Source organism: Prionailurus bengalensis, chromosome A3, assembly GCF_016509475.1.
Source record: "Prionailurus bengalensis isolate Pbe53 chromosome A3, Fcat_Pben_1.1_paternal_pri, whole genome shotgun sequence".
Lineage (NCBI taxonomy): Eukaryota > Metazoa > Chordata > Mammalia > Carnivora > Felidae > Prionailurus > Prionailurus bengalensis.
This window is the reverse complement of record NC_057354.1, coordinates 64,078,997-64,102,073: the sequence shown is the minus strand read 5'-3', so window position 1 is coordinate 64,102,073 and position 23,077 is coordinate 64,078,997. Positions and strand designations below refer to the sequence as shown.

Below are 23,077 nucleotides of genomic sequence, written 5' to 3'. Positions count from 1 at the left end.
TTGGTAGTGACTGCATACTTAGAGGAAAAGAATCTCAGCAAGTTTTTGACCGGATTTTCAGAGTAGTCTGAGCCATAATTTCTTCATCTGCCTCATTTTGGATTACCTTAAAGCTGCATTCAATCTCTATTAATGGAATCCCACCATAGGGATGTCAGATACTCCCAAATATACCTAAAGTGATTTATACAGTCATAAGAACCGACATAGATTTTGTTACACCTTCTCTTTGTTGCCTCCTACATTTATATGTTAGAAACTTCAGTGATTATGGATGTATGAAAACCATATCTTAACCACTGTGTTGTTAAAAGTGATCCGTTTTGTGTTTGTCATGTGTTCATCCATAGACTTCAGTAGGTCTACTGAAGATTTCATTTCTTCATTTTAAATGGTCAGATCATTAAACAATTAAATTGTGTTTAATTATTAAATAAATCGTTTGTTTCTTTTTTGTCAGGTGAAGCATGGTGGTTTTGTTTATTATCAAGAAGGTTGCTGCTTGGTTCGTTCCAAAGATGAAGAAGGTACACCACAGTTTTCCCATTTTTTATTTTTTAACATACTTTGATTTTTTATATTTCACGTATTTCATAGGAAACTTGGTATTAATTTCTTAAAGGTATAGAAAAAAATTTTTTTAGATTATTTCTGCATTTAAAAAAAATAACTAGTTAGTATCTGGGTTTACTTAAGATATAATTAAGAGGTACATCCAAAAGCTTTGGTGGGGAGAATGGAGGTGGGAACCAGCATTTTTTTTAATATCTCCTATATTAATTCTGTTGAAATAATAACACTTTAGGTTCTATATGATCTATAAATACTAGACTATATCAAATAATATCACATAGGCTGATGTGTGGAATAACACTGAATAGCATAGGACAATAATAAATAACAAAATGCCAGTTTCTATGCAAATAAAGCTGTTATCAAGGCAGAAGGAGGCTGGATTGTATCCTCTTCTAGAAGGGGAATGCTAATTTAAAACATTGAAATACTAAAGATTTTTTTAACTACATCTTGTGGAGTTATCACTTTCATACTTGTCTTTATGCAGCAGATAATGATAATTACGAAGTTTTATTCAATTTGGAGGAACTTAAATTAGACCAGCCCTTCATTGATTGTATCAGAGTTGCTCCTGATGAAAAATATGTAGCTGCTAAGATAAGAACTGAAGATTCTGAAGCATCTACCTGTATAGTTGTGAAGCTAAGTGATCAGCCTGTAATGGAAGCCTCTTTCCCAAATGTGTCCAGTTTTGGTAAGCCACCAAACAAAACAGTCTTCTGTGTTATGACAACTGTAAGAGAATTGTCAGCACTTTTGAAACGTTTTTTACTTGTCCGTGTGAGTGAATGCCTAATCCTTTTATCCCTATGGACCCAAAGCTTCCTGTGTGTCTCTCATTCAAGAGACCTTGCCTTCCTTAATTATATATCCAAATTCATGTTCATGTGTTTTAAAGTACTACAACCAGAATCCAGGCTGTACGGTTTATTTTGATATATCAATAATTCTTTGCAAATTTATTAACTCAGATACATTTTTGCACATAAGTTGTATCTTAATATGTTACTGAACTTTAATTTTAGGTATCTATTTTTTTAATTTCACATTATCTTGTCAACTATTAGAGCAAATTGCCCAAGGTCACTACCGAGAAACTTTGGAAGATGTTGAGCTAACTAACTCACTAATAGAATTTGTCATATTTTTACTAGTAGAACCAACTTTAAATTTTCTCTTTTATTGGGGCACCTGGATGGCTCAGTTGGTTAAGCGTACAGCTTCAGCTCCGGTCATGATCTCACCATTCTGAGTTTGAGCCCCATGTCAGGCTCTCTGCTGAGAGCCTAGAGCCTGTTTCAGATTCTGTGTCTTCTCTCTGCCCCTCCTTCCCTCATGCTCACTCGCTCACCCTCTCTCTCTCTCTCTCTCTCTCTCTCTCTCAAAAATAAGTAAACATGAAAAATTTTTTTTTAATTTTTTAATTTTACCTTTTATCATTGAGTGATACATATGTTCATAGTTTATCTTCCTTTTTCATTTTCTACTTTAATTTTCCCCATTGTTTAATAACTAAGTGCTTTTGCGGCAAATTGAAATTTTAGTCTAATTGATTCTTAGATTTACAATTTTGCACATTTTAACCTCTTTAAAAATCAAGATCCATATTATACAATGATGTCTTACAGTTACTGTCAGCCAGGTGGCAGTCACGATGTAATCGTGTGAAAACTTCCATTGACAGCTTCTGGTAAGAGCAAGAAAACTCCAGCATTAAATGTATTAAATGAGATATCCTATGGCTTGAAAGCAGACAGAAAAGAGGCATGAGAGAAAGTGATCTGGTATTTCTTCAGACTTAAAGTTAGGGGTTGTAGATGGAAACAATTCATCCCATGTAAGCTGTGACTCTGAAAATACTAAACATTCGACTCTTATTCAGAAACCTGGGACTGAGAACTGCTCGAAACCTTGGAATTGATGTGGCAGTATTTTATTTTCTGGAAAGCTCTCTGACTTATTTTGGTGACCACGATCAAACCTGTGTTCAATTTACATTTCCAGGGATGAACTTGTGCATCTCTTTTTTGAGGAAACTCAAAATTTGAATGCACTGTGCCCTTTTTTTCAACTTCGAGTAGTATGTAATGTCTATAAATCTTTAATTATTTTCTTTCAGAATGGGTAAAGGATGAAGAAGAGGAAGATGTTTTATTCTACACCTTCCAGAGGAACCTTCGCTGTCATGATGTGTATCGAGCAACTTTTGGTGATAACAAACGTAATGAACGTTTTTACACAGAAAAGGACCCAAGGTACTAGAACAATGAAATTAAATTTTTTCCTCCAGGGTTTATCTCCAAGTTATCTAAAGTGCGGTTCTTGGTTGACATAAGATGTTGATTTCAGCTGGAACCAGGTGTAATAGGGAAGATAAGCATAATCATTCTTTTATTAGTTGTTTGGATTCAAAATTGGAATATGGATCTATTCAAACTCCAGAGTGAACACAAATATACCAGTACACTGCATATGCTAAGTTGCTTACATTCTTTTGGGACCGTGACATATGAGGAGAGTTGTTAAGTCTTTAATCGGGTTGTCATACTGCGTTTCTAGATCTCTTATAAACCATAGAATATGGTTCTATAAACTAGAATGCCATGGTGTCAATTGCACAGAATTGACTACATTTTATATAGATGATCTTTCATTTAACTTCTGTTGCTTTGAGCCACGATGTCCACTGGTGTTTAAATTTTACTCTCTCCAGTATTTTGATAATTGCTTCTTAAAACTAATTCTCTTTGGGGTGCCTGAGTGGCTTAATCGGTTAAGTGCCTGACTTTGGCTCAGGTCATGATCTTGCAGTTCGTGAGATCGAGCCCCACGTCAGGCTCTGTGCTGACAGCTCAGAGCCTGGAACCTGCTTTGGATTCTGTGTCTCCCTCTCTCTCTCTCTGCCCCTCGCACTCTGTCTCTCTCAAAAACAAACAAACGTGCATGCATGCATACATACATACATACATAAAACTATAAAAGTAATGCTCTTTACTCCTTGTAATCCAGGACTCATGTCTTATATTCAGCAAGCGTGAGAGGAAATGACAGTAAGTTTATCTGGCAAAATCCCATTATTCTTACCCAGATACACTTTTCCAAATGACTTATTAGAAACAGATTTTTGCTTGACACCAGGTCCTGTCACCTTATATGTCAATTAACGGTACAGTTTGGACAGTGTCTGAACAGAAAAAAAAAAAAGATTTAACACCAAATCTATGTCAGTGAAATTGATACTCAAAACAAGAAAATTAACCCATCATTTCATGAAATGTCAAAACTGACAGGGATGTAATGAAAATCTTGTACAGTCCCCAGTTTATATTGAGAATTTGAGATCTGAAGAAGTTCCATTTTTCCAGCCCATAGAACTAACATTGTTGGCCTCGTGATGCTGCCCTTGCTTTTTTTTTCTTTCTGTTGATGATTGTTTTGATGAGAAATTACTAGAACTATTCATATGATTCCACTATTATTTTCTTTCTTTATATAATACTATTGTCAAATTGGTTTCCATACAACACCCAGTGCTCATCCCAACAGGTGCCCTCCTTAATGCCCATCACCTCTCCCCCCTCCCCCACCCCCCATCAACCCTCATTTTGTTCTCAGTATCCAGGAGTCTCTTATGGTTTGCCTCCCTCCCTCTCTCTAACTTTTTTCCCCTCTTCCCTCCCCCCATGGTCTTCTGTTAAGTTTCTCAAGATCCACATAAATGAGTGAAAGCATATGCTATCTTTCTCTGACTGACTTATTTCACTTAGCATAATACCTTCCAGTTCCATCCACATTGCTGCAAATAACCAGATTTCATTCTTTCTCATTGCCAAATAGTATTCCATTGTGTGTATAAACCACATCTTCTTTATCTATTTGTCAGTGGATGGACAGTTAGGCTCTTTCCATAATTTGACTATTGTTGAAAGTGCTGCTATAAACATTGAGGTACATGTGCCCCTATGCATTAGCACTACTGTATCCCTTGGGTAAATTCCTAGCAGTGCTATTGCTGAGACATAGGGTAGATCTATTTTTAATTTTTTGAGAAACCTCCACAGTTTTCCAGAGCAGCTGCACCAGCTTGCATTCCCACCAACCGTGCAAGAGGATTCCTGTTTCTCCACATCCTCCAGCATCTGTAGTTTCCTGGTTTGTTCATTTTAGCCACCTTGACCGGCATGAGGTGGTATCTCAGTGTGGTTTTGATTTGTATTTCCCTGATGAGTAGTGACGTTGAGCATCTTTTCATGTGTCTGTTGGCTATCTGGATGTCTTCTTTGAAAAAGTGTCTATTCATGTCTTCTGCCCATGTCTTCACTGGCTTATTTGTTTTTCAGGTGTGGAGTTTGGTGAGTTCTTCATAGGTTTTGGATACTAGCCCTTTATCCAATATGTCATTTGCAAATATCTTTTCCCATTCTGTCGGTTGCCTTTTAGTTTTGTTGATTGTTTCCTTTGCAGTACAGAAGCTTTTTATCTTGATGAGGTCCCAGTAGTTCATTTCTCCTTTTAATTCCCTTGCCTTCGGAGATGTGTCGAGTAAGAAACTGCTGCAGCTGAGGTCAAAGAGGTTTTTTTCCTGCTTTCTCTTCTAGGGTTTTGATAGTTTTCTGTCTCATATTCAGGTCCTTTATCCATTTTGAGTTTATTTTTGTGTATGCTGTAAGAAAATGGTCTAGTTTCATTCTTCTGTCCAGTTTTCCCAGCACCATTTGTTAAAGAGACTGTCTTTTTTCCATTGGATACTCTTCCCTGCTTTGTCAAAGATTAGTTGGCCATACATCTGTGGATCCAATTCTGGGTTCTCTATTCTATTCCACTGGTCTATGTGTCTGTTTTAGTGCCAGTACCATACTGTCTTGATGATTACAGCTTTGTAGTAGAGGCTAAGGTCTGGGATTGGGATGCCTCCCACTATGGTTTTCTTCTTCAGTATTACTTTAGCTATTTGGGGTCTTTTGTGATACCATACAAATTTTAGAATTGTTCATTCTAGCTTTGAGAAGAATGCTGGTGCAATTTTAATTAGGATTCCATTGAATGTGTAGATTGCTTTGGGTACTATTGACATTTTAACAATATTTATTCTTCCAATCCATGAGTATGGAACGTTTTTCCATTTCTTTGTATCTCCTTTAGTTTTCTTCATAAGCTTTCTATAGTTTTCAGCATATAGATCTTTTACATCTTTGGTTAGCTTTATTCCTAGGTATCTTATACTTCTTGGTGCAGTTGTGAATGGGATCAGTTTCTTTATTTGTCTTTATGTTGCTTCATTATTGGTGTATAAAAATGCAGCCAATTTCTATACATTGATTTTGTACTCTGACTTTGCTGAATTCATGTATCAGTTCTAGCAGACTTCTGGTGGAGTCTGTCAGGTTTTCCATGTAAAGTATCATGTAGTCTGCGAAAAATGAAAGTTTGACTTCTTTGCCAATTTTGATGCTTTTAATTTCATTTTGTTGTCTGATTGCTGATGGTAGGACTTCCAATACCATGTTAAGCAACAGTGGTGAGAGTGGACATCCCTGTCGTGTTCCTGATCTCAGGCGGAAAGCTCTCAGTTTTTCCCCATGGAGGATGATATTAGCTGTGGGCTTTTCATAAATGGCTTTTGTGATGTTTAAGTATGTTCCTTCTATCCCAACTTTCTTGAGGGTTTTTAATTAAGAAAGGATGCTGTATTTTGTCAGATGCTTTTTCTGCATCTATTGACAGGATCCTATGGTTCTTTTATTAATGTGATGTATCACGTTGATTGATTTGCGAATATTGAACCAGCCCTGCATCCCAGGGATGAATCCCACTTGATCATCGTGAAGAATTCTTTTTATATGCTGTTGAATTCTTGTTGAGAATTTTTGCATCCATATTCATCAGGGATATTGGCCTATAGTTCTCTTTTTTTTGCTGGGTCTCTGTCTGGTTTGGGAATCAAACTAATGCTGGCTTCATGGAATGAGTCTGGAAGTTTTCCTTCTATTTCTGTTTTTTGGAACAGCTTGAGAAGGATATGTATTAACCACTTTAAATGTCTGGTAGAACTCCCCAGGGAAGCCATCTGGTCCAGGACTCTTATTTGTTGGTAGATTTTTGATAACTGATTCAATTTCTTCACTAGTTATGGGTCTGTTGAAATTTTCCATTTCCCCGTTTGAGTTTTGGTAGTGTGTGGGTGTTTAGGAATTTGTCCATTTCTTCCAGGCTGTCCAGTTTGTTGGCATACAATTTTTCATAGTATTCCCTGATGATTGCTTGTATTTCTGAGGGATTGGTTGTAATAAATCCATTTTCATTTGTGATTTTATCTATTTGGGTCCTCTCTCTTTTCTTTTTGAGAAGCATGGCTAGAGGTTTGTCAATTTTGTTTATTTTTTCAAAAAACCAACTCTTGGTTGCATTGATCTGTTTTTTTGTATTCTATATTATTTCTGCTCTGATCTTTATTATTTCTCATCTTCTGCTGGGTTTGGGGTGTCTTTGCTGTTCTGCTTCTAGTTCCTTTAGGTATGCTGTTAGATTTTATATTTGGGATTTTTCTTGTTTCTTGAGATAGGCCTGGATTACAATGTATTTTCCTCTTAGAACTGCCTTTGCTGCATCCCAAAGGGTTTGGATTGTTGTAATTTCATTTTCATTTGTTTCCATATATTTTTTAATTTCTTCTCTAATTGCCTGGTTGACCCATTAATTCTTTAGTGGGATGTTCCTTAACCTCCATATTTTTGGAGGTTTTCCAGACTTTTCCTATGGTTGATTTCAAGTTTCATAGCATTGTGATCTGAAAGTGTGCATGGTATGATCTCAGTTCTTTTATATTTATTGAGGGCTATTTTGTGACCCAGTATGTGATCTATCTTGGAGAATGTCCCATGTGCACTCAAGAAGAAAGTATATTCTGCTGCTTTGGGATGTAGAATTCTAAATATATCTGTCAAGTCCTTCTGGTCCAATGTATCGTTCAGAGCCATTGTTTCTTTATTGATTCTGTGTCTAGAGCATCTGTCCATTGCTGTAAGTGGAGTATTAAAATCCTCTGCAATTACCACATTCTTATCAATAAGATTGCTTATGCTTGTGATTGTTTTATATATTTGGGTGCTTCCGAATTCAGTGCATACACATTCATAATTGTTAGTTCTTCCTGATGGAGAGACCCTGTAATTATTATATAATGCCCTTCTTCATCTCTTGTTACAGCCTTTAATTTAAAGTCTAGTTTGTCTGATAGAAGTATTCTATTTTCTTCTTTGTTATTTTTGTTTGTTTGTTTGATTTTTAGTTTAGTTAGAAAGAGAGCACGAGTGGGAGAAGGGGCCGAGAAAGGAAGAGGGGGAATCCCAAGCAGGCTCTGCAGTATCAGTACAGGTCCCACATGGGGCTTGATCTCATGAACCATGAGATCATGACCTGAACTGACATCAGGAGATGTTTAACCGACAGAGCCACCCAAGTGCCCCTGTGATTTTATATGTCATTTGTTAAGGCTATCTTTTGGGGAGATGACAGTTTAAGGTAGTAATTTATTATATCAATAACTTGTGATTACAAACTGTTTGCCATCTTGTGAATAAAGCTCAAATTAACACAATGAACTATACCCTGGAATGAGATACTCACTTGCCATAAATCGTTATCATCCTAATTTCTAAGATTAAGTAGAAACTTATTTGGCTTGTAGCATGCTTTTCTGCCCCATAAGGAACTAACCAATTATGGTTAGGCCTAATTTGACACTCAGAACCCTGATCTACAATACAAACTAGTTTGTAGATTCTTGACACTTTATAATGCCCAAATCCAGAGGGGAAGACCAAAAGGGAAAAGCAGAATACCTGAAGAGAAATGGAGTAAAGGTCTTCAAAGAACTTCTAAAACACAGAGCTGCTTTTTTACTATGTTTGCTCTGATCCTCAGGTTTCAGTTTTCTGTTCTCATAAGTAAAGTTCACCAAAGCATGTATTTACCTGCCCCTCTTGGCCCAGTTTTGGGGACCTGTTTTTTTTTCCTTAATTTTTTTAAATGTCTATTTATTTTTGAGAGGGAGACAGAGACAGAGCATGAGCGGGGAGGGGCAGAGAGAGAGAGGGTGACACAGAATCTAAAGCAGGCTCCACGCTCTGAGCTGTCAGCACAGAGCCTGATGCAAGGCTCCGAACTCACAAACTGTGAGAATATGACCTGAGCCAAAGTCGGATGCCCAACCAAGCCACGCAGGTGCCCCATGGGTACCTAAATTTTAAAGATGTGCTCTTATAAATGTGCCTAAAAAGAACCCTTACCAACCAGGTTCTTCATCTGCTTTGTTTGCAGTGCTTTGGTAAATTTGGTTGTTCAAAGGTAGTTTTCGATTTCGATGGTAGAGAGCCTCTGAAAGTCATGTTCAAGGAAAATGCCTCTCTACTATTCTTAAAGATCGACACGTTTTGAATATTTATTCTTCCATTTTATTTTATTTTTTTTTTAATGTTTATTTATTTTTGAGAGAGAGAGAGCACGCAAGGACAGGAGGGTCAGAAAGGGAGGGAAACACAGAATCCGAAACAGGCTCCAGGCTCTGAGCTGTCAGCACAGAGCCCAATGCAGGGCTCGAACTCACAAACTGTAGGATCGTGACCTGAGCCAAAGTCAGATGCTTAACCAACTGAGACACCCAGACATCCCTAATTCTTCCATTTTCAAATACTTCCGGAACCATTTAATTCACAAATTCTGGGAAGAACAGAATTATATGGATTCTAAAGGAAAAGATCTGAACCAAATTAAGAGACCTGCTTTTCAAGTCACTGAAAAACAGCACCTCCCTCACAACCACCAAAAACACAACTGGTACAAATGCTATTCACTTATACAACGTACAGTGTGGTTCTGTCACTAGCAGCCAGAACAGGGCTAAATTAGAAAAGCCTGGGAGGTTACTGAAACAGGCCTTGTCATTGAAGACCAGGGGTTCAAACCCCAAAGAACCCAGGGAGGCCGTCTCAGGGTAACTTGATTATATTAAGCTGCACCAAACACTTGACATCTTAGAAATTTCAAGTAAAGGGAATTTTAGAGGTATACCTTTAACTTCATTTAGAAATTAGCCTTTTGAAAATAAAAACAGTTAATGATTTACCTGAAATCATACAGTTCATTAAAAAAAAAAAAAAGACACCTGCATCTTCTAGCACTTGACACTGCTCTTCACAATAGAACCTAAATTCTTGTGGGAGAAATGGAATTAGCCTGGAATGGCCCCTTTTCCTCTATGTGGCAGATGGTTCTAGTTTTATTTTTTTCCACAGATTGTTTGATCTTGGATAAGCCATTTCTTGTTCAGTTTCAGTATCCTTGGTAATACTTAGGTAATGCTTTAGGATTTGGATAATGACATTGACATATTGATTCCAAAAGTCTTTCTGGGTTTAGTTTGTGTTTCTGTGTTTCTTTCACACTTTGGAGTATACCTATCTTTATATATATTTACGCAAATTCAAAATCAATGCAGATCATTTCAAACCCCTCACTTACATATCCAGTAATACTGCAGAATGAGAAGTTGGGAGTTTGCTACCCATGCAAGGGTAATGGTTGCAACCAGTGTAATTAGTAATAAGGAAAAAAAGACACGTTTGATTATTAAGACTGAAATTGATTTTGTGCATTACACCATGGTTCCTACATGTAAACTCTATAAAGACAACCTAGAATTGCTAGATAATGAACAAAGACCGAATCATTTCCATCTTTGCATCTTTACTGATGAGTAGGGTACCAGGCCTGTATCATTGCCATTCATCTATGCCTATTAGTTAAATGGTACACTTAGGTCAGTTTCTGTCTTTCAAGCTAAAACCCTAAACCAGTGATGGCTGTGAGTACCTTTTAACCATTGAATTCTTAGCAGGATATAGCAGAATTTAAAGTATGTGTTGCTTTGTGGTAAGTATAGCATAACATATAAACTTGTCAAATCACTTTGTTGTATACCTGAAACTGACGTAGCATTGTGTGTCACCTGTGTTCAGAAAAAAAATATATTGCTGCTGAATTATAAATTAAAACTAATGTAAAAATGTATTACTCCGCTGGGTGAAAAAAGTGAATATAGGGGCGCCTGGGTAGCGCAGTCGGTTAAGCGTCCGACTTCAGCCAGGTCACGATCTCGCGGTCCGTGAGTTTGAGCCCCGCGTCGGGCTCTGGGCTGATGACTCAGAGCCTGGAGCCTGTTTCCGATTCTGTGTCTCCCTCTCTCTCTGCCCCTCCCCCGTTCATGCTCTGTCTCTCTCTGTCCCAAAAATAAATAAACGTTGAAAAAAAAAATTAAAAAAAAAAAAAGTGAATATATAGTATGATGTCAACTTATTTTTCAAAGTAAGCAGGATTATTTTCCTAATCAGAGGTAAAGGATATATTAAGTTTAAAAGATATATATCAATTGGGGGCCCCTGTGTAGCTCAGTCAGTTGAGCATCTGACTCTTGATTTCAGGTCAGGTCATGATCCCACAGTCATGGGATCAAGCCACATATCAGGCACTGCACTGAGCGTGGAGCCTGCTTGAGACTCTCTTTCTTTCTCCCTCTGCCCCTCTGCCCCTCTCCCGCATTTGCACACTCTCTTTCTAAAATAACAATTAAAAATTTTGTAATAAATATCAATTGAATGGGAAAACAGATTGCCCTTAGTTCTTTACATTCCTTGTCTTCTCTCTCTCTCTGAATTGAAAGTTATTTGGTATCATTCTAGAGTTTTTTTTGCTAATGCACACATGCATTTTTTTTTTAAGATTTACTTTTTTCAGCTTTACTAAAATATAATTGACATATATATATATATAACATGTTAAGTTTAAGATGTATGTGGTGATTTGGTACATATACCTGTTACAAAATGAATAACAAAAGAAGTTTAGTTAATATCTCAATCACCTCACAAATTACCACTTTTTTGTGTGTATGGTGGTAACATTTAAAATATACTGTTGAGGCAATTTTCAAGTATGTTAATACTGTATTGTTAACTATAGTCATCATGCGGGGCACCCGATCCTCAAAGCTTGTTCATCTTATGTAACTGAAAGTATGTACCCTTTTTCATTTATGTCCCCATTTCACCCAGCTCTCATCCCCTGACAACCACCATTCTACTACTCTGTTTCTGTAAGTTTGGCTTTTATAGATTCCACACGTAAATGATATCATACAGTATTAGTCTTTTTCCGTCTGACTTATTAGCAGAATGCCCTCAAGTTGCATCCTCGTTTTTACAAATGGCAGGATTTCCCTTGTTTTGTGGCTGAACAATACTCCAGTGTGTGTGTGTGTGTTCTTTATTTATTCATCAGTGGACATGTATGTTGTTTCTGTATCTTGGCTGTTGTTCATACTACAATGAACGTGGGAGTGCAGATGTCCCTTTGTGATCCAGATCCCACTTCCTATAGATATGTGCTCAGAAGTAGAATCGTTGAATCATGTAGTAGTTCCTTTTTTAATTTTTTGAGGACCCTACATTTTTTTGTCCATAATAGCTATTATTAGTTTACATTCCCACCAACAGTACACAAGGGTTTCCTTTTCTCTATATCCTAACATTTGTTACCACTTGTCTTTTTGATAATAGCTATTCTAACAGATGTGAAGTGATACCATGGTTTTTATTTGCCTTTGCCTTAGGATTAGTGACGTTGAGCATCTTTTATGTATCTGTTGACCATTTGTATGTCTTAGGAAAAATGTCTGTTCAGGTCTTTTGTCCATTTTTAAATCGGATTTTTTGTTTGTTTGTTTTGCTTTTGAGTTGTAGGAGTTCCTTATGTATTTTGGCTGTTAACCCATCATCAGATAAATGGTTTGGGTATACTTTATCCCACTCCATTGATTGCCTTTTCATTTTGTTGATTGTTTCTTTTGCTATGTAGAAGCTTTTTAGGTTGATATAGTCCCACTTATTTATCTATTTATACTTCTGGTGTCATAAAAAATAATTGCCAAGACCTATGTCAGGGAGCTTTTTCCTTATGTTTTCTTCTAGGAATTTTATGGTTTCAGGTCTTATGTTTAGGTCTTTTAATCCATTTCAGGTTAATTTTTTGTGAGTAGAGTAATATTGGAGTCCAATTTCATTAGCATAGCAATTTCAATAGCATGTGATTATCCAATTTTCCCAGCACAATTTATTGAAGAGATTTTCCTTTCCCTTTTGAGTATTCTTGGTTCCCTTATCAAATATCAGTTGGCCATATACTCAGTGGTTTGTTTCTGTGCTCTCGGTTCTGTTTCTGTGATCTGCATGTCGGATTTTTTTTTTTTTTTAATGTTTATTTTTGAGAGAGAGACAGAGTGCGAGCAGGGGAGGGCAGAGAGAGAAGCAGGGAGACACAGAATCTGAAGCAGGCTTCAGGCTCTGAGCTGTCAGCACAGAGCCTGATGCGGGGCTGGAACTCACCTCGAGATCATTACCTGAGCCGAAGTCCGACGCTTAACCAACTAAGTCACCCAGGCGCCCCCATGCATGTCTATTTTTATGCCAGTACCATACTGTTCTGATTATTATAGCTTTGTAATACAGTTTGAGATCAAAAAGTGATGCATTTTGCTTTGTTCTTCTTTTTCAGGCTACTCTAGATATTTGTGGCTCTATACAGATTTTGGAATTGTTTTTCTGTTAAAAAATGACATTAGAATTTTGATAAGGATTGCATTCATTGTATAGATGGCTTTGGGTAGTGTGGACATCTTAATGATAGTCATTCTTCCAAATCATGAATATGGCGTATCTTTCCATTTATTGTCTTGTCTTTATTTTCTTTCATCAAAGTCTTAAGTTTTCAATGTACGCATCTTTTTCCCTCCTTGATTAAATATATTCCTAAGTACTGTGTTTAGTTTTGATGCTGTTTTAAATGGGATTGTTTTGTGTGTTTTTCAGATATTTCATTGTTAGTGTATCAAAACAACTGATTTCCATATCTTGATTTTACATCTTGCAACTTTACTGAATTCATTGATTAATTCTAACAGTGTTTTGGTGGAATATTTAATGTTTCCTATATATAAAATCAAGACTGATATATATGGCCTTTATAATGTTAAGTAACATTCATTTCATATCCAATTGTTGAGAGTCTGTATCATGAATGGATGTTGAACTCTGTCAAATGCTTTTTATAAAGATGATCATGTGATTTTTAGCTTTCATTCTATTAATGTATCACATTTATTGATTTGCATATGTTGAACCATTTTTATATCTCAGATTAATCCTACTTGATAATGATGAATAATCTTTTTAATGTGCCTGCTGAATTAAGTTTGCTAGCATTTTGTTGAGTATTTTTGTATCATATTCACTGTGGATATTGGATAGTTTTCTTGTAGTGTCCTTATCTGGCTTTTGTATTGGGTACTACCAGCCTAATAAAATGAGTTTAGAAGTGTTCCCTTCTCTTCAGTTTTTTGGGAAGAATTTGAAAGGATTGGTGCAAATTCTTCAAATATTTGGTAGATTTTACCAGTGAGTCCATCTCGTCCTGGGCTTTTTTCTTTGCTGAGAAATTGTTGATTACTGATTGGTAATCAACTCTACCTTACTCTATTGGTCTGTTCAGATTTTCTATTTCTTCATGATTCAGTCTTCGTAGGTTATATGTTTCTAGGAATTTACTCATTTCTCCTGGATTATTTAATTTGCTGGCATATAATTTTCATAGTAACTTTATACTTTTTTGTGTGTCTACAGTATCAGATGTAATGCGTCCTTTTTCCTTCCCGATTTTGAATCTTCTTTTTTTTTTCTTAATTTCACTAAAAGTTTGTCAGTTTTATCTTTTCAAAAAGCAGCTCTTAGTTTTGTTGATCTTTTCTATTGTTTTTCTGGTCTCCTTTATTTTTCTCTGATCTTTATTATTTCCTTCCTTCTTCTAACATTAGGCTTATTTTTTCTTTTTCTAATTTTTTGAGGTGTAATGTACGTTATTTGAGATAGTTCTTTTTTTCCTCTTTTTTTAAGTTTATTATTTGAGAGAGAGTGCGTGGGTGCACATGTTAGTGGGGGAAGGGCAGAAAGAAAAGGAGGTAAACAATCCCAAGCACACACTGTCAGCACAGAGTCCAACTCAGGGCTCAAACTCAAACTGTGAGATCATGACCTGAGCCAAAATCAAGAGTCAGATGCTTAACTGAGCCACCCAGGAGCCCCTTTTTATTTTTTTATGTAGGCTATGCACCCATCGTGGGGCTTGAACTCATGACCCTGAGATTAAGAGTTGCATGCTCTACCGACTAAGCCAGCCAGGCACCCCTATTTGAGATACTTTTAATGTAAACATGTATCCCATAAACTTCCCTCATAGAAGTACTTTTATGTATCCCTTAAGTTTTAGTATGTTCTATTTCTACTTTAATTTTTTCAAGATATTTTTGATTTTGATTTTTTTGACCCATTGCTTATTTAGCGGTGTATTATTTCCATATATTTGTGAATTTTCCAGTTTTCTTCTTAATAGTTACTATTTTGATTGGAAAAAATACTTGGTATGATTTCAGTCTTCTCAAATTTTCCAATACTTGTCTTATGACTTAACCTATGATCTACCTACACAAGAATATTCCTTGTGCACTTGAGAAGAATGTATTCAGCTGTTGTTGAATGGAATGGTCTACATATGTCTGTTTCATCCATTTTGTCTAAAGTATACATAGAGTCCACACCCAATTTTTTTTATTGATTTTCTGCCTGAATAATCTCTCCATTGCTGAAAGTGAGGTATTAACAACCCCTACTATTATTGTGGTGGTGTTGTCTGTTTTTTCCCTTCGAATCTGTTGGTATTTGCTTAATATATTTAGGTGCTCTGATGTGGAGTGCATACAGGCATACCTTGTTTTATTGCACTTCGCAGACTGCGTTTTTTTAACATATTGAAGCAGGTCTATTGGCACCATTTTTCAACAGCACTTGCTCACTTCATGTCTTTGTCACATTTTGGTAATTATCACACCATTTCCAACTTTTTCATTGTTATTTGTTTATGGTGATCTGTGATCAGTGATTACAACTCCCTGAAAGTTAAGATAATGGTTAGCATTTTTTAGCAATAAAGTATTTTTTATTAAGGTATGTACATTGTGTTTTTAGACATAATGCTGTAACACACTTAACAGTTCACAATATAGTGTAATCATAACTTTTATCTGCACTGGAAAACCAAAAAATTCATTTGACTCACTTTTATCAGTGGTTCTGGAACCTACCCATATCTCCAAGGTATGTCTGTATACAGTTACAACTGTTATATCCTCTTAATTAACTGACCCATTTATCATTATATAATGGCTGCCTTTATCTGTTACAACTTTTGAGTTAAAGTGTATTTTCTTTGATATTAGTATAGCTACTCCTGTGCTCGATTGGTTTCTACTTACATGAAATTTCTTTTTACATCCCCTCATCTTGAGCCTGTATGTGTCCTTGAAGCTGAAGTGAATCTCATAGGCAGTATATAGTTGGGTCTTCCTTTCTATCAATTCAGCCACTCTGTGCCATTTCATTGGAGAGTTTAATCCATTTACATTTAGAGTAATTATTCATAGGTGAGTACTTATTAATGCCATCTTATTGATGTTTTCTGGTTATTTTGTGGCTCCTGTGTTCCTTTCTCTCTATCTTCCTTTGTGAATTTATGATTTTCCATAGTGTTCTGGTTTGAGTCCCTTCTCTTTTCTTTTGTATATCCGTTGTACATTTTTGCTCTGTGGTTACCATGACTTGTCTTCTCTTTCTACCTGTTTCTGTAGAACCAGTTGTATTCTGACTTTCCTGTAACCAAATATCTGCCAAGTAGTTGACCAAGTAATTTATCTTTTGATTACCTGTGTCATCATCAAACAAAAATAAATAGATAAAAGTAAAATATTGAAAATAGCAAAGATAGTGTTGAAAATAGCAAACTAGAGTAAGGAATTTGTCCTAAAACCATGTATTAAAACACATTAAGATACAATAGTTAATACAACCCGATAGACAAATAATAGAGATCAGAAGAGATAACTCAAAAATTTATATATATAAAAAATTATGTAAAAGGCATCACAGACCAATGAAAAACAGGTATAATTTTTTAATACTGTAGAAAAATAATTTTCATCACTTCATACATCAGCATACATTCCTAAAAGATTTAAAGAATCAATTGATAAAAATAAAACTATCCAGAACACCTAGATGCCAGTGGTAAGTACTTCATTCGACTTGGTTGAAATATTTCCAAATCAGGGGCACCTGGGTGTCTCAGTTGGTTAAGCTTCCAACTTCAGTTCAGGTCATGATCTCATGGTTGTGGGTTCAAGCCCCACATCTGGCTTTGTGCTGACATCTCAGAGCCTGGAGCCTGCTTCAAATTCTGTGTCTCCCTCTCTCTCTGCCCCTCCCCTGCTTGTGCTATGTCTCTCCCTCTCAAAAATAAACATTAAAAAAAAAAAAGATTAAAAAAAGATACTGCTTATCATTAAATTCATATTTCCATTCCTAAGAAATGGGTAAGTATTTATCATAGGGAAATAATTGTAAAGGTGAGGAAGGGGGAACTGTCTTCATGAATACGTTCCCTATTATATTCTTTATTACAATGAAACATTAAAATCTTAAGTTTTAAGAATTATAATAATTCAACCTAATAGAATATTAGGTAGCCATTAAAAATAATGATCACGGGGCACCTGGGTGGTTCATTCAGTTAAGTGTTCAATTCTTAATTTTGGTTTTTTCAACTCCTGATTTCAACTCTTGATTTCCAGTCTTCATGGTTCGTGAGATCGAGCTTCACGTCAGGCTCTGTGCTGACAGCATGGAGTCTGGGATTCTCTCCTTCTCTCTGCCCCTCCCCTACTCGTGTGCACATACTCTCTCTCAAAATAAAGAAACATTTTTTAAAATGACCATAAAAGATTGTAATTAATATGGGGGGAATACTAATATTATGTGAAGTCACAAATGCAGAATCCAAAATTGCATCTGTGTTTCATAGAAGTCCTGGAGCTGAAAAGTACAACATAGGAAATATAGTCAATAATATTGTAATAATGTTGTATGGTGACAGATGATGACTGCATTTGCTGTGATGAACATTAAGTAATGGGTAGAGTTCCCTGATCACTATATTGTGTATCTGAACTAGTATAACATTATATATCAACTGTACTTCAGTAATTTAAAGTTTTTAAAATTTTTTTTAATGTTTATTTTTGAGAGAGCATGTGCGCACACTTGAGCGGGGAAGGTGCATGGAGAAAGGGAGGCAGGATCAGAAGTGGACTCTGCAGATAGTGGAGAGCCTGATGTGGGGCCCAAACTCACAAACCATGAGATTATGACCTGAGCCAAAGTCAGACGTTTTTTAACGTTTATTTATTTTTGGGACAGAGAGAGACAGAGCATGAATGGGGGAGGGGCAGAGAGAGAGGGAGACACAGAATCGGAAACAGGCTCCAGGCTCCGAGCCGTCAGTCCAGAGCCCGACGCGGGGCTCGAACTCCCGGACCGCGAGATCGTGACCTGGCTGAAGTCGGACGCTTAACCGACTGCGCCATCCAGGCGCCCCCGTTTTTTAATTTAAAAATGAAACACAAGGGTGTCTGCGTGGCTCAATTAAGCATCCAACTCTTGATTTCAGCTCAGTCTCATGGTTTGTGAGACTGAGCCCCCTGTTAGGCTCTGCACTGATAGCTCAGAGCCTGCTTAGAATTCTCACCCTTCTCTTTCTCTCTGCCTCTCCTCCACTGGTGTGCACATTCTCTCAAAATAAATAAACATTAAAAAAAATAGTAAAACAAACAAAAAACACATATTGAGGTGCCTGGGTGGTTCAGTTGGTTAAGCATCTGACTGTTGGTTTCTGCTCAGGTCATGATCTCACGGTCATGAGATCGAGCCCCACATTGGGCTCCATGTGAAGCCTGCTTGGGATTCTGTCTCTCCCCCTCTCTGCCCCTCCACCAGTCGTGCACATGCTCTCTCTCTCACAAAATAAATATTTAAATAAACTTTAAAAAAATGAAACACATGCATGAAATACAAATAAAGGAGAAGGAAAAGTAGAAAAAATTAAAACAGTTAACATTAATTTTTAAAATGTGTTGAGATTGCAAGCATTTTTCTTCCTGTTTGGGTTTCTGTTATTTCTATTTTGTTTTGTTATAAAACTGGGGGATGGGGAGCATACAGAGGAAGAACAAAGTAAATTCTGTGTCCCTCTTCTTTCCTATAATTACATATCTCCTCTAGGAAATTTATTTCCTCTTCCCACTAAAAAGCCTATAATCTATTAACGTGATTAAGTGAGAGAGGATACCTTTTGTGTACCTGAAAATGCATTTAGAAAAAGATGGATTGATGGATGCGCAAATAATGTAATAAAGGAAATATAAGCAAATCATTGGTAATAATTGAATTTCAGTGGTGGGTGTATGGGTATTCACCTGACATGTTCAACTTCTGTAGTTCTGAAAATGTTCATAATAAAATGTTAGAGAAGAAATTCCTTTGAATACTTCCATGGGGGAAATGAGAAAAATAATAGTTTTATTTTTTTTATTTTACAAGCAGTGTTCACTAAGGAGTTATTTTCTGTCTGCATTATAAATCAACATATGTATAGCAGGCAGTGAAATACTGTCATTAACAAAGTAACATGCCACTGAAATTTACTGGATTTCTCTCTCTCTCTCTCTCTCTCTCTCTCTCTCTCTCTCTCTCTCTCTCCCCCCCCCCCCGCCCCCGTCTCTTTCTGCGTGCGTGTGTGTGTGTGTGCACACAGCTATTTTGTTTTCCTTTATCTTACAAAAGACAGTCGTTTCCTCACCATAAACATTATGAACAAGACTACTTCTGAAGTGTGGTTGATAGATGGCCTAAGCCCTTGGGACCCACCAGTACTTATCCAGAAGCGAATACATGGCGTCCTTTACTACGTTGAACACAGAGATGACGAATTATACATTCTCACTAATGTTGGCGAGCCTACAGAATTCAAGGTAATCCTGGATTCTCCTTGTCCCTATGTGGTCTGTTCAAAAGTATCACACTTCCATCAACAACATTCTTTACGCTGAGAGTTAACTGTTTTCGTAGACTTTTGGTAAACTGTAGAAATTGATGCTACCTTTCCATGCATAACCAATCCCGTTTCTCTTCCCTTAGATATAATGTCTCTACACTTTGTAATTATACTTAAAAAGATTAGCAAATGAAACCTACTTTATCCTGATTATATCATTTATGAAAGCCAAACTTAATGATTCAAAAGAACAGACTTTTATAAATTCATGACCTTATAACTTAGCAATTTGGTATTGATCTCAGCTAGGCAGTTCTGCTGGTCCCAGCCAGGCTCCTTAGTGCATCCACAGTTAGCTGGCTAGCAAATGCCTTCACTCAAACATCCATTGGTTTGTTGTGAGGTAAGCGGTAGACCGTGCTATCTCACCACACAGCAGGCTCCTTCACACAGTGATGGTCACACTGCAGCCCTGATGTGTTCTTTGGCTCTTCTGGATGCCGTGGTTATCACATTTTGTTACCTGGATCTCTTCTGACTTTGTTCCACACAGCTCATGAGAACAGCAGCTGATACCCCTGCCATTATGAATTGGGATTTATTTTTCACAATGAAGAGAAATACCAAAGTTGTAGACTTGGACATGTTTAAGGACCACTGCGTTCTATTCCTGAAGCACAGCAATCTACTTTACGTTAATGTGATTGGTCTGGCTGATGACTCGGTTCGGTCTCTGAAGGTAAGTTTAATTCTACATCCAGTTCAGTGTAACAGAACATCACATTTTGAGTGATAGCAACATACTGTTTCTTGAGTGGAATTTAATTTCAATGAAACTTGGCATACTGGGTCTTTTCACGTTTAGGGGGTTTATTTTAAAATTACTTGGAGGACCTCACTTTTAGTAAAGTTTTACTTAAAATATGAACTTCAGAAGTAGAGTTCAGTGTCACGTTCCTCTTTCCACCTATCGCTATATATCATCCATCTCTACAACTTTACGTATACTAATCACTCAGGCCAACTTGCCGGCTAGAGCCTGACCCACTGCTGCTGCTCCCATCCCACACCCCCCGCCGTGGGGATAGGAGGCATGCCCACCATATTTCTGCCTTTGCAGAAATACCCTCTTCTTTTTGTTCGTTTTCTTACCTGTGGGGATTGCAGAGGGGACCAAGAAACCTTTGGTCTCTTTCAGTAAGGGGTGGCTGTGGTCTCCACTGCAGCACAGCTGTGAATGGTGGCACATCTGCCTGGCAGGCTGACTTGCTGATATTGCCTGTGGCTGCCGGAAAAGATAATCTGCCTCCACAAGTGAACTTCTTAAAATGGGTGAATGCCAGCCTTACAACCCCATTTTAAAGCAGCATTGACATGTAGGTTAGGGGCGCCTGGGTGGCTCAGTCAGTTGAGCATCCGACTTCGGCTCAGGTCATGATCTCATGGTCTGTGAGTTGGAGGCCCACATCGGGCTCTGTGCTGACAGCTCAGAGCCTGGAGCCTGCTTCAGATTCTGTGTCTCCCTCTCTCTCTGCCCCTCCCCCGCTCATACTCTGTCTCTCTCTGTCAAAGATAAATAAACATTAAAAAAAAATTTTTTTAAACATGTAGGTTAGAAAACAGGTGCTGAAGGGAACGGGAAAGGCCTCCATTTTACTTGATATGGAAAGAGTTGTTAAACCAGTTGACCACTTATACCTAGTTTGAGGACCTAGCCAAAATGGAGAGAGAAATGCCATTTGAACATCTTGTTTGGTTAAATTTTATCGCAAATAATTGAAATCATTACCTTTTTTCTTTTTTAAGTTTATTTATTTTGAGATTTAGTTTGAGCGTAGGGAAGGGCAGAGAGAGGGGGAGAGAGAGAATCCCAACCAGGTTCCTTGCTCAGCAGAGCCCAACATAGGGGTCAGTCTCACAACTGCAAGATCACTACCTAAGCCAAAATCAATAGTCAGACACTTGACTGACTGAACCACCCCGGCTCCCCATTTTCTTTATATCTTTTAGATACTAACCCTTTATCGGATATATCATTTGCAGATATCATCTCCCATTCTGTAGGTTGCCTTTTAGTTTGTTGTTTCCTTTGGTTTATTTTTGCTTTTTCTTTCCCTTCCCTTGTCTAGAAAAAAGTTGCTATGGCCAGTGTCAGAGAAATTACCTCCTGTGCTCTCTTCTAGAATATCTATGGTTTCATGTCTCACATTTAGGTCTTTAATCAATTTTGAATTTGTTTTTGTATATGGTATAAGAAAGTGGTCCAGTTTCATTCTTTTGCATGTTTTCCCAGCACCATTTGTTGAAAAGACTGTCTTTTTCCCATTGGATATCACTTCCTGCTTTGTCAAACATTAATTTACCATATAGTTGTGGGTTTATTTCCGGTTTTTCTTTTCTGTTCTGTTGATCTATGTATCTATTTTTGTGCCAGTACCTACTGTTTAGATCACTACAGCTTTGTGATATAACTTGAAATCCAGAACTGTGATGCCTCCAGCTTTCCTTTTCTTCTTCAAGATAGCTTTGGCTATTTGGAGTCATTTGTGGCTCCATACAAATTTTAGGATTGTTTGTTCTAGTTTTGTGAAAAATGCTGCTAGTATTTTTATAGGGATTGCATTAAATGTGTAGATTGCTTTGGTAGTATAGACATCTCAACAATATTTTTTTTTTTCCGATCCATGAGTATGAAATGTCTTTCCATTTGTGTCATCTCTAATTTCTTTCATCAGTGTTATAATTTAGAGTTTTCAGAGTCTAGATGTTTTACCTCTTTAGTTAGGTTTATTCCTAGGTATCTTATTATTTTGGGTGTAATTGTAAATGGGATTGTTTTCTAAATTGCTCTTTCTGCTGCCTCATTATTGGTGTATACAAATGCAACAGATTTCTGTAGATTGATTTTGTATCCTGCAACTTTACTGAGTTCATTTACTAGTTCCAGCAGTTTTTTGGTGGAGTCTTTCAAGTTTTATATTTATAGTATCATGTCATGTGCAAATAGTGAAAATTTTACTTTTTCCTTACTGATTTGGATGCCTTTTATTTCTTTTTGTTACCTGATTGTTGTGGCTAGGACTTCTAGAACTCTGTTGAATAAAAGTGGTCAGAGTGAACATCCTTATCTTGTTCCTGATCTTAAGGAAAGGCTCTCAGTTTTTCCCCATTTAGGATGATGTTAGCTGTGGGTTTTTAATAAAGGGCCTTTATTATGTAGAGCTAAGTTCCTTCTAAACCTACTTTGTTGAGGTTTTTTTTTTTAATCATAAATGGACAATTTACTTTGTCAAATGCTTTTTCTGCATCTACTAAAATGATCATACGGTTCTTATCCTTTTTCTTACTGATGTGGCATATCACGTTGATGGATTTGTGAATATTGAACCACTCTTGCAACCCAGGAATAAGTCCCACTTGGTCATGGTGAATGATGTTTTTAATGTATTGTTGGATT

The 23,077-nt window shown here is 36.9% G+C and overlaps 1 protein-coding gene across 6 annotated transcripts in view; it reads left to right on the top strand.

Moving 5' to 3' along the window:
- The window catches only part of PREPL (prolyl endopeptidase like), a 63,982-nt gene that overhangs the window by 16,515 nt on the left and 24,390 nt on the right, over positions 1–23,077 (top strand). For 4 of the 6 annotated variants that reach the window (XM_043603291.1, XM_043603289.1, XM_043603294.1 and 1 more), the window contains 5 exons: positions 461–527; positions 1,064–1,270; positions 2,696–2,831; positions 19,381–19,597; positions 20,174–20,359. In XM_043603291.1, coding sequence (XP_043459226.1) covers positions 461–527; positions 1,064–1,270; positions 2,696–2,831; positions 19,381–19,597; positions 20,174–20,359 — 813 coding nt within the window. The remainder of the gene's footprint in view (positions 1–460; positions 528–1,063; positions 1,271–2,695; positions 2,832–19,380; positions 19,598–20,173; positions 20,360–23,077) is intronic. The other 2 variants (XM_043603290.1, XM_043603292.1) reach the window with 2 other exon arrangements.